This window comes from Pterocles gutturalis, unplaced genomic scaffold, assembly GCF_000699245.1.
Source record: "Pterocles gutturalis isolate BGI_N339 unplaced genomic scaffold, ASM69924v1 scaffold18347, whole genome shotgun sequence".
In the NCBI taxonomy this organism is placed as follows: domain Eukaryota; kingdom Metazoa; phylum Chordata; class Aves; order Pterocliformes; family Pteroclidae; genus Pterocles; species Pterocles gutturalis.
Window position 1 is genome coordinate 9,121 of NW_010108294.1, and position 11,508 is coordinate 20,628.

General features: G+C 55.2%; 1 protein-coding gene across 1 annotated transcript; it reads right to left on the reverse strand.

The window, feature by feature from the left end:
- Window positions 1-961: 961 nt before the first annotated feature.
- On the reverse strand, window positions 962-9,007 carry EGFL7 (EGF-like-domain, multiple 7). Its single transcript, XM_010072598.1, is given in 9 exon segments — window positions 962-1,289; window positions 3,289-3,451; window positions 3,776-3,840; window positions 4,727-4,891; window positions 6,068-6,141; window positions 6,143-6,152; window positions 6,839-6,951; window positions 7,162-7,284; window positions 8,928-9,007. Coding segments are annotated over 9 exon segments (816 nt in total). The 3' UTR covers window positions 962-1,266.
- Between the last annotated feature and the right edge of the window lie 2,501 nt (window positions 9,008-11,508).

Sequence of the window (11,508 nt, forward strand, 5' to 3'; positions counted from 1 at the left end):
CAGGCAGAAGGGCTGTGCTTTTCCACCCCAGCCTCGCACTGAGCCACAGCCTGGCCTGAACTAGGAGGACAAATACCTGGATGGACCTGTCACAGGGCGAGAGGAAGGTGGTGGATGGGAGCCCATGGCAAAGCAGCGCCCTGGAGCAAGCACCTTCCCAGCCAGTAATGGTCCCACAGCCTCGGTGTGGGCAGCAGGAGGATTTATTTTGGTACAATCCTTGCAGCACCCCATTCCTCATGTGGCACACAGCTGCCGCAGCTCTGCTCTAGGCGAGTAGGAAAGCGTTGTACCAGGCTGGTCACATCTGCTCTTCTGTACCGGTGTCCTTGGGCTTGAGCAAACAGTGCCTGGGGGAGGTAGGCGCACATGGTGTGGGCTGACAGCACTGCGGCTGCCGGGTCCGGGAGAAACCGGCTACTCTGACAGTGGGTGCTCGTGCCAGGGTAAACACTGGGGCTCGCCAGGCCTTGGTCCCCAGTCCAGACCTGCAGAGGACTGTCCCTCCCTCCTTGGCCTCGCCCTGTTGGCACCACTGAATGGCACAGGTTTGTCCCTGTCCCCTCTGTGCTAGTGATGGGAATGTCGCAGGGGGAGGTTTTCTATTAAAGCAAGTGAAAACAGACTCTACACATGTAAAAGCTTCATCCTTGTTACTGCTCTGTAGGGCCCAGGGGTGGCACAGAGGACTGGGAGCTGGAGCAGGAAATTTCAGAGCAAGCTGCTGCCGTGCCAAGAAGCGGCGAGGCACCAGCCACCCTCCAGCGCTCACGGAGGGAGGCTGGGCCCAGAGAGCAGAACAGAAGCTGCGGGGATGGGCACCAGCTCCCTGTAGCCAGCCAGCACCGTACCTTTGCCTGCAAAGCAGACAGGCAGCACAACCCCCCTCTGCTCCCTGGGAAGTGATGTCCCAGGGTGATGCTAAGTAAAAGCCAGGCAAAGCTGAGCACCGCGCCTTCACGTACAGCCAGTCTCTGGCACAGCCAGACAGGCACTAACAGCGTGAGGTAAGGCATTTATTTTCTGCCACTCCAGCAGGAAGGGGGTGAGATGCTGAGGGCTCGGAGTCCAGTTTGGAAGTAACTGTGTGATGTTTTGTAAGGTGAGTTATAAGAGAAAATGAAGGAGATGCTGATGGCAAACCAGCTTTCTCCTGCTACCCTGTGCCTTCCTGTAAATGTTGTGGCTTCATCCTCGCCCTGCGGCTGGAGAGTGAGATAAGAGCTATGGATGTATTCTGCTTGCTCCAGTTCTGCAGGCACTCGGCTAGAGTTCATTCTTGCAGGAGCCTGAGAAATGAAAAAAAAAAAAAAAAAAACAAAACAAAAAATCCAGCGATGTTAGCCTGGGTTTGGTTTGTCTCTTTCCCCAAGAAGGATGAGGTTGACCTCAGCCTCTGTGAATGTCACCCACACTTGCTGCTTTCCCTTTGCCAAGCACCCCCAGGCTGGCTCTGTCCTGCCACATTTGGGGGCATCACTCTCTCTTCCCCAGCATGTCGCAATCCTCAACAGCCTCGCCTGGGCTCGGGAAGTCCTGCACAAAGTGTCCTGAGGAAGGTGGGAAAGCCTGTGACAATGACATTGGCTGGTCCAGGCTGGGAGGCTGGGAACCACCGCAGACACCCCGTGGCTCTGTGTGACAGTAATTGGAAGCAGGCGCTGCTGGTCACCCAAGTCTCCAGTGCCTGGAGAGCTCCGTGTGCCGGGGAAGGGACCGTGTGGGGTGGCTGCGGCACAGCTACGTGCTGGTGGGAGTCTGTTGCGCTGCTGCCTGGCTGTGAGCGTGACAGCCGAGCGTGGCACAGCTGTGCTGAGCTGGGGGTCATCCAGGTTTAGAGGGGCTGAAATGCTTATGACTTAAAGAGACCTGACCTTGGGCCTTCAGTGGTGGTTTAAGGACAAGACAATTATTTTTAGTCCTTACACACATCTCCACGGGGCAGGTAACTGGGGGGTGCAGTTCTATCTTAGTGTTCAGTTGTGAAATGCTTTGCAAGGCACAAAGTGGATGGATACTTAACCCTCCATGGGATCCCCAGTGCTTGCTGGAGTACAAAAGGACAGTCTTGTGTCCTCCAGGGACTTTGAAGACCATGAGAGGGACAAAAACAAGTTTCACTTGCTGGAACAGGCTTGACAGAAGTTGATTTTGGGACTTGGGAGTCATTCCTTGGAATAAATCCATGTTACCTTGTGATACTGCTCACATTCCCTGGTGCTGTCACTAATAATACGTACAGGGCAATACCAGGAAACTCAGCCTGCGGGAACACGCGGTTGTTCTGGCCCTTACCCCTTCCTGAGATGTTTTTAAGTGTCTATTTGCAGCTCCTTACTCTTCAGACAAGTTCTTTGGAGTCTTTTATATCCAAGCCATTACTGCAAGCAGTGAAGTGGGACTCAATGCTCCCTGAAACAGTTTCCCTTTGTGTCTTTCCGAGCACCCTCACCCCTCTGCCGTGAGCACCAGGCTGCCGCACACTGAGCCAGCCCAGCCCCGTGGAATTTCTGCCTGTGTTTGGAGTTATTTAATGGGAAAAGGAGCTGCGCAGAGCTGCCTGTCAAAATAACGTGCTCATGTGGTTTGCGCTCTACTGTGAGTCAAGCTGCAGAGGGTTCTGCACACACCTCGGGGACCCGAGGGGATGCTGCCCGGCTCTGCGATGCCCCGGGGGAGCACACCAAGCAGGACCCCCTGCCTTCAGCCATTTCACACGTGGCAGCTCTCGTTAGTGTCTCTTGTTCATAATTTGCTACTGAGGAGCCCCTCTCTGCTCTGCTGCTTGGCAAAGGACGGGGCTGTAGACTTCAAAAAGAAATACATAAAGCTTCCCAGGCTCGTAAATCTGCCAAGTTTTGCACGCTCCCTAAACTTTCTTGATTGACTTTTCGGACTGTTAATTTCCCAAGAGTTGGGGTTTCTTTTCTAAGTTCTAACGGCACAGGAAGCAGACGCAGCCAGTGAGGGTGCTGATTGCGAGACATGACCCACTGCTGAGAGCGGGCTCCTCTGCTTCTGCCCCAGAGACATGTTTCCATGTGCTGATCTTATGATTTTTGGGCTGCTAAAAGGGCAGTCAGATGGTGCAGCCAGAGAAACAGCTTTGAAATGAAGCTAAGGGGCTGTTTGTGTTCATCTTTCATTAATTACAGACTGCTGAGCTTGAGGGAGATACAGATTAATAGTGGCATATGTGTGACTGATCTCGCTGGCCTGCATCTGCTCACTGTGGCCAGCGTGGGTGGAGTGAAATACTTCAGCCCTACTTTCTTTCCGAGCACTTACATGTCTCCAGCCGTTCCTCGAGGAAGGAGATCTGCTCGCTCAGGGAGTCGATTCTGTCCAGTTGCTGGAGGGAGTGGGACAGCCGGCTGATGGGGTCTGCGCCGATGTCCTCCGGTGCAGACGGCATGAGGTTGTGGAAGGGGGCCAGCACCAACTGGAGTTTCTGCAGGGAGAAGGGGAGCCATGAGCGTGTCCCCCCCAGCCCCGAGGACCACCCGGTGGGACAGAGCACGCTGCCTGCCGTGGCAAACCCCCCCGGCTCGCGGGGCTCTGGTTGTGTTCAAAGAGCCACTGGGCTGGAAGAGCTGCTGCGTGGGCACTGCTGGCAGCGTGGAGCACAGCTGGGATTGCTGTGGCGTGAGGCCAGCCCGGCGTTAAAAATAGAGCTGGGGCGGAGGGAAACCCTGGCTGCAAACAGCCTGCGGTGGGAGCTGGCTGAGCGTGGCCTTGAGCCGCCACAGGACAGAGGTGTGTGCCGAAAGCTCACCTGCTCCAGCGCTTCCACTCTGCTCTTCAGGTCTTTCATTTCTTCCTTCATTTCACTGGGGGGACCTGAAAAAACGGTGAAGAAAAGGTCAGTTAGTAAAAGCCCATTGCCTGATGTGAAGTGGAAGGTGCTGGGGAGAGACGTTGCAGCAGGGCTCAGGCCAAGCTCTGCTGCTTTCTGCTCCCCTCCCAGTGAGCCCCCAGGGTCTGCCCCACTGGGACCAGCCCCCAGAGCATCAATCGGATCCAACGCCTGCTCCGAGCACTGGCATCGAGTCCTGCTGCTAACGCGCACAAGCCTCTCCTTGCTGCTGGAGCACCTGCAACAAAGCAGGGGAGCTTTTCAAGCAGCGGGTGATGCTTGAAGGACAAGATGTCCAGCGAAGCCTGGCCTTTTGTGCCCATGTTGTCAGATTAGTTGGCACCTGGGTCTGCCCTGTCCCATGGTGAGCACAAAGGACTGTCCCTGCTGAGGGCCCTGGACAGGGGATAAAGGCAGGTGGCTTTATCCAGGTGGTTATGGCATGATGCCTGGGCTGGCCACAGCGCATTATTACTCACGGTACGAGTTTGAAGTGTCACAGCGCGTACCAAAAGTAATAATGGGCCGTCACCAGCGGCGCTTGTTGCTCCTCGTGGCTCCGGACTTGCCCTGCGGGAAGGACAAGGACAATGACGGAGAGAACAGCTGCATCTCGGCCACCACATGCTGTGGATGGGCTCTGTCACCTTTGCAGATGGAGCAGTGGCTGGATTTGTGCATGAGGATGTTGTTTGCGTGGTAGAGGGACTCCCAGGTCGCTGGGAATAAAGGTGAGGGGTTCTGGCTGCTGTCCCCTCTCCTGCCTCTCGCCAGTCTTGCTCCAGCCACCCTGTGACGCCCAGTGTTAATCCCAGCTTCCACCAAAGGCCCCACGCAGCCGGGTCTGTCCTGCAACAGGGGACACATTACCTGGGTAGCTGAAGGATTCTGGCTCAGGGGGTGGCACCAGGGGCTGGCATGCCTTGTCGTCGGCAGCAAGGCTGAAGCCATCCCAGCAGGCGCAGCGGTAGCTCCCGGCCGTGTTGACGCAGAGCTGGCCGCACGCGTGGCTCTGGTCGGCACACTCATCCACGTCTGGAAGCACAGGGATGGGGCGGTGAGGAGGCGCTTACCGGGGTCTGGGGGCACGGACGGTTCAGCCCTGCGTGGCCTTGGGCACAGCAGGGATGTGATGGGAGCCCAGACGGAGCTAGATCCCCCCACAAAAGGGCCAGAAACAAAAGGTGTGGTCAGAAATGTCCCAGCTCTGGCCAGGCGGGCGCGGGCAGTGCTCGGCTCTCATCCTGGATTTACGGCTGGGGGTTTGGGGTTCCAGCCAGCCGTGGCGAGGAGCTATCAGCCTTTCAAGTGTGTACAAAACCCAGTAACCTCTCCTCACACGGGGGAGTTATTAAAGCTGTTCCCACAAAGCAAAATGAGCTGAATTGCTTCCCACGCCCGGGTGAATCTGTTTTAGGCAGTGGAAAAATCCTTTCCCCCCTGCTCTGGAGCCGGAGCTGTCAGCGATGCGCTCAGCCCTGCTCAGCCCAGCGTGGGTCAGTGCCACGTGCTCGTCCCCTGCCTTACAGGAGGGCAGAAAGCCGGGGAGCACCGTGGCAGGGGTGTGCACCATGCTGCCTGATTCCCTGTGCTCTGGCGAGGAGCATCAAGCTGCTCTCACACTGGAGAGGAGCTCAGTGCCTGGAGATCCCCAGGCTTCCCTCCACCCCCAGATATTTTTGGTTTATAGATTTAGTCTCTGCAGTAAATGAACGTCTTAGTTTACAGAGAGAGTTTACAAAGCCTGGGAGATGGGGCATTCCAAACACACAATCCAACCAACCCCAGGAGTGTAACAGCTGCACAGCCAGGGCAGAGCACAGCCGCTGCTCACGCTGACCCAGCACGGAGCCGCAGTGGACAGAAAATGTGTCTGCCAGGGCTGCCCACGAGGGCTGGGAGCACCCGTGCAGCCAAAGGGAGCGCTGAGCTTTTCTGGGAGCCAAGCTTCCCTCCTTTCCTGGCCAGCCCATCAGGCATCACCGCCCCGGAGCAGTATGTGGAGGGGTGTGTGGGTGGAGGGGTGACACACAGGTTCTCCTCTGTGCTTGGATTAGCCCCAGGCATGTGTTAAGGCTCGGTGAGGAGCCGTGGTGCTGGTCCCTGTGCTGCACTAAGGGGTTGGTCTGTGGGCAGAGGAGCTCCAGAGCCCCACAGCAGCCCTGTGCTCCCCGGAGAAGCTCGCCCGGCAGGGAGCATCGTGGCTGTTACCTGTCTGGCAGGCTCGCCCTGTCCAGCCAGGTGGGCAGGCGCATCTGCCGGGGAAGGCGCAGCTCCCGCCGTTCCCAGCAGATTGCTGCGAGAGAAAACACCAGCACAGAGTCACCGGGCAGCTCAGGGGGTCCTGAGATCCCTCTCCTGCTACTGTGGGGTACACACACACACAGCAAAACACACCCCAGTGCCAGCCGGGATGCTCTGCACCATCCCAAGGCAGTGGGGTTGAGCTGAGCAGGGTGCACCAGGCGCAGGATGGGTGGGGGGAACAGGACCTTGGTTTTGCAGCCTGGAAAGAGGCTGAGGTGCCTGCAGCCAGCACAGCCAGGAGGGAGAAGGGCTGATGGGCAGCAGCAGGCTCTGGGAAGTGCCTGGCACTGCTCTGAGCCCATCTGGGGATGGACTCGCTGCTGGCGTTTTGCATTTGTTTTGTTCTGTACATCACAATTGCCTCCTGAAAGCATTTCTCTTCCATTACTGCTGATTTATATGGAAAGGACTGACTTGTTTTATTTATCCTCTGGTAGCTATAAAGTTAATAAGCAATCCCAAAGGAAAAAGGCCTGCGAGGCAGCAGAGAAAGGCTGGGAATTAATCAGAAATTGAACCACATTTGGTTGTGATGCTGAAAATGTAAATGCTTTCTTGCAAGGAAAATGCCCCTGGCAGACAGAGAGCTGGGGCTTTGTCCAGGGACCTGAGCTGCCCGGCTCAGGGGTCTGGGGAAGGGGGAGCTGGCAGCGGGGCGGCACGGCAGCCTCTTACCTCTGTTGCAGCCCAGCGCAGGGCTGTTTGCTCTGCTCCAGCCAGGACAGCATGAGGCCGTGGGCTGGGGCAGCTGCCTGTATGCCTGCCGGTAGGCAACCCTGTAGATGGTCCTGCAATGCAAAGATGGGGCTGAGAATCCGCCCCAAGCCCCCCACCCTGCTCCCACACCAGCCGGATGGACCCTCTGCACTGGCACCCCCTGAACACGGGCTCAAGCCCCTTGCCCATGGATTGAGGACTCCCACGTTCTGCAGCCCCTCTCTGGGACGGATCCATCCCCCTCTCAGGGACCGGGGGGTGGTGCAGGCAGCTGCCCTCACCTGTAGGTGCTGCAGAGGCGGTGGCCCTGGCAGGTGGTGAGGTAGGGCTGGTAGACGGGCTGGACGTGGGACTCGGCGTAAGCAGCCACCCGGCTCTGCGGGGCCGCGGCACAGACTCTGCGGCTGCGGAGAGAGGAGCAGGTCAGGCACCGGCTACAAACCAACCCCCTTTGTCGGGGCAAAGGGGCTCTGCTGGTTTACACCACCTGAGGTTGTTACAGTGGCTGATTGCCCGAGTGAGGCAATCCAGGAGGTTATTTCAAGCTGCTTTGGGGCAGCGACACAAAGCTGGAGCACTGCAGGCTGCACGGGCTCTTCCTCCCCAGCCCTGCACGAAGGCGCTGACGCCTCCTCGTACACTCACCCCGGCACCGTCCCTCCATCCCGGGGGAGCTGTCATGGCCCAGATTTAGGGAGGATTTACTGAAAGCAGTTCTCCTTCCATTCATCACCTCCCTTCCCCTAAAATCACTCACTTTCTGGGTGGGTTTTTTCCTTTCTGAGACTTTTGCACTCTTGAAACAATGTCCCGGTGGTCACTGAGAAATCAGGATCACCGCAAAATGGTAGAGGCCAGAGGAAAGTCACCCTCCAGTCTTTCTAAGATAACTGTGATCCACTAAAAAAACTTTCCCAAGGTTAACAGCCAAAGTGCTCTTGGTTAAAAATACTTGTTTTCAACATTTTCCAGCCCAAGCAGGTCAGTCCCACTGAGAAACTCATCTACTTGTCTCAGCCTCCCAGCCCTATTAGAAACTAGAATAAAAAGCCTGGGAATTAGCATGGACATCAGCTGGCTTCCATTAACTCCAGAAACCTCCCCTCAGCCTCACTGATTAATGCTATAGAAGATGCCATTTTTAAATGGCAATTGTTTGCATCGCAAAATTTAGAATAAAGCTATAGCTGCAGCCTGTGCGTGCGTGCGAGCGAGGAATTCAGCCTGTGGTTTCAGTCCTGACCAGAATGCAGAAAGTTTAACACTAGAGGAGAGCATTTCAATATAAAAACAAACTTTGTAGAAAATGTGAGCTGCATCTACGGGACGTGGGTGTTTAGCTCCTTTTGGCTGGGGAAGAAACTGGGGCACCGAGCTCCCGGCTGCCTCTGACCCCGCAGGAGCTGAGCTGTGCATGCCCAGGCTGTGCTGGGACCCAGGGCCTTGTGTTGGAGCCCTTTCCTGGCAAGGGAAGGGAATCACTGGAGCTGCCACTCCTGGGCTTGTGGGACCAGGGACTGCAGCCACTGGAGCATCCCAGGGAGCACAGAAGGCAACAACACGCCGGGGCTTTCCATGCCTGCGGCCCCTGGACGGTGCTGGGAAGATGCACCCTCCTTTGATGGTCTGTTTGCATGGCTTGAGTGGCATGATAGCAAGATTGCACGCTTATTTTTGTGCAAGGATATGCTTGAAAGAGACAATAATAGTGCCTGAACAGCTCAGAGCCTGATTCGCTTTTGCCTCTCCTGACAAAAAGGGCAGAGTGGCTTTGTGTCCCCCTTACACGGAGCTAAATGGGGCATTTTCTCTGGGAGGCTTTTTTGCTTCAGTGATGTGAACAAACACCAGCAAAGGGCTGCCGAGCCGAGCCCTGGCTGCCCCGGGAGGACTCCAGGAGGACTCAGCAGAGGCTTTTCCCACCTCCTGCCAGCCCAGGGAGCCACTCATGCACATGTGCAGGGCTCTTCATCACCCAGAGAGGACATGCCTCACGGTGATGGGCAGACGGGCACAGCCAGGAGATGCAGGCAAAAAAGGGACTTACCCTGCCAGGGGAAAGCCGTTGGTGCTGGTCAGGCTGAGGATGAAGAGGAGTGCCGAGAGGAGGCAGCCGACGCGGCGCATGTCCTGTCCCTCCCGCGGCGTCCCGGGCTGCGTGGCACAACCGAGTCTCGCTCTTGGGTGGGAAGCGCTGGCTCCTACCGCATGTCTCGCCCTTCAGCTGGGAACCCTGCAACCGAGAGAAGAGCGTTGTGAACACACAGTGTCTGTCCCCAGATGGTGACATCTGATGAAGCCATGGGGACAGGGACAGCCTCTGCTCCTGGGACGGCACAGAGTGCGAACAGACCCTCCAAGGGCAGCACAAGGGGCTGGGGCAGGAGCACACTTGATGGCAACAGAGCAGCATGACATGCACAGGGGAAGAGGGGACACGAGGGACCCGTGTACCCCTCGCAAGGTGGGAGCTCCAGGTGCAAACCCACTTTTCCCCACTGGAGTCACTGGTGCAGATGGGATTTACCCCAGGGGGATGCCTGCCCGGCACGCAGAGATGCTCTTGTAGTGCCAGGGGATGCCAAGGGAAGGGACCTGTGTCACATGAAATCCGCTGCCAATTCCAGGCAGCGAGGGCAAAACAATGGCCTGTAATTTCTTAATGCATACAGCATTGTAAAGCTGCATTTTCCCACCACATAACACACTGAAATCTGATCTTCCTCTCTTTAAAATACAAGTTCTTGCCAGAGAAAAGTGCTGTAAGGGCCATATGTACGGAGTCGTGAATAAAGAGGCTTTGATTTTCTAGCAGAGGACAAATATGAAACAAGGCTGAAGAAGGTCAATAACAATATCTAATTTAAACAATAGCTAATTTAAACAAAACGGTTGGCCTCTGGATGGCAGCAGTTAAAGGAGGAAGAAATAAAGAAACCCACCTTAAATATATGCCAAGTAAAGAAATAATCATTCTATGTGAGTAAACCTTGAGAAAGAAGTGGCTTTACGGGGAGGCCACACAAAATGAAACATCCTTCTGAAACTGCAAATATGGTGAGCTGCAAATAAACTTTGTAAAATCCCCAGGTGATGTGGGGTTGGGGATTGCAGGTTCATCCCCAAACTCCTTCATGGCTCTGCCTACCTGAGCAACAGGGGGTTTTGTGTCACAGCGAATCGACTCTATTGCTATAAAACACAAACGGGACCTCGCTCAGTCCCTGAATTCAGCAGTGCTGCGGAAGCTGAAGGTCTGGCTCCAGGACAGGGTGGGATGGCGATGTGCCCACCCTGCTCCTACAAGCTATTCCCACGGGGCCGCAGCCCAGCAGGGAACTGCTGATGCCCAGGCCCATCCTAACCTCTGCACAAGCCCAGCTTTGAGGGTGTAAGGAGGATTTTGGTGATATAAAGCCTGCAGTCCTCTATTCTCCTCCAAACGTAGCTATACATTTCATCTTCTAATGATGAATATGTGGTATCTCCACCATGAGGAAAACAACACTTGGTTGACCTGCAGGAAAGTTTTTAAAAAATTGTGAAGAAACCTTCTTTCTCCCCAGTCCTTCTGCAGACATCCCAGGACAGCAGCGTACAGAGACATACCAACTCGCCACTGCTCAGCCAGCAGCTTTTCCCAGGGCTATACTGGGACTGGATTTTCCTTACAATCACAGATCCCCAGACTAGTGATGCCTCTCCAGAAGTCTGTAAGTCAAACTCTGCCAACCATCTCCATCCTCCCACAGGATTCTCGTGACTGCTGTGGGAGCTTTCCCTGCGGGGAAGGCAAGAAATGCAGGGCACAAGCTTAAAATACAGACGGTTTGTTTTTTCGCTTTGAAATGGAGCAGCATTGCCCTACCTCAAGTGGTCAGAGTATTCCTCTGGATCATAAAATTATGGTTGCTCCATACCAGAAAAAGTTTCAAAAGTGCAAAATATGGTAGTCTATACTTGTCTTTTTTATGAGTTTATGAAAAACAGCTTCTTTAAAGCCACTGAAGATCCTCTAACCTGTTGCCACTGCCTATTCTAATACTCCTCTTTTAAAGCACAGAACTTAAAGAAATCTTTTCATGCTTAAGAAAAAAATGATAGGGTTTTTCATCACTGCCTTTCTAGTCTCTCAAATGAAGAAGGTGACCATGAAGCCCACGAAGCCCCATGGTCTGGCAAATGAAACTATGTGGGTGCATCTGAGCTGCTGCTGTTTCAGGGGACAGCAAAGCCTCCTCGCCTGGCCACGTGCTCCTGTGAGTCTGGAGGTCTCTCTCTCCCACCAGCCAGAAACGTTCCTGTAACTCTCCCAAGTCTGCTTGTGCCTAACCAACAGGAAAATACAATCCACGGTGTGGGTGCGGAGCGCTTTGTCCAGCTCTGCCCACAAAACCAAGGCTAAAACTCCAGCTGATGGCAGCAAAAGTCTGTCTGCAAAGTGGTCCAAGAGAATCCAGCCCCTCCGGAGGATGCAATCACCCTCACGAGAACCCAACAGCTACACCTTTCCAAACAGCCTGGTCTGGTTCTGCAGGTGAAACCTCAGCTCCCAGCTGCACACCAGACCCAGCCTGCGCCCTTAGAGCCAGACCCTCCTGGAGAGCAGCAGCAGGGAGATGGATTCT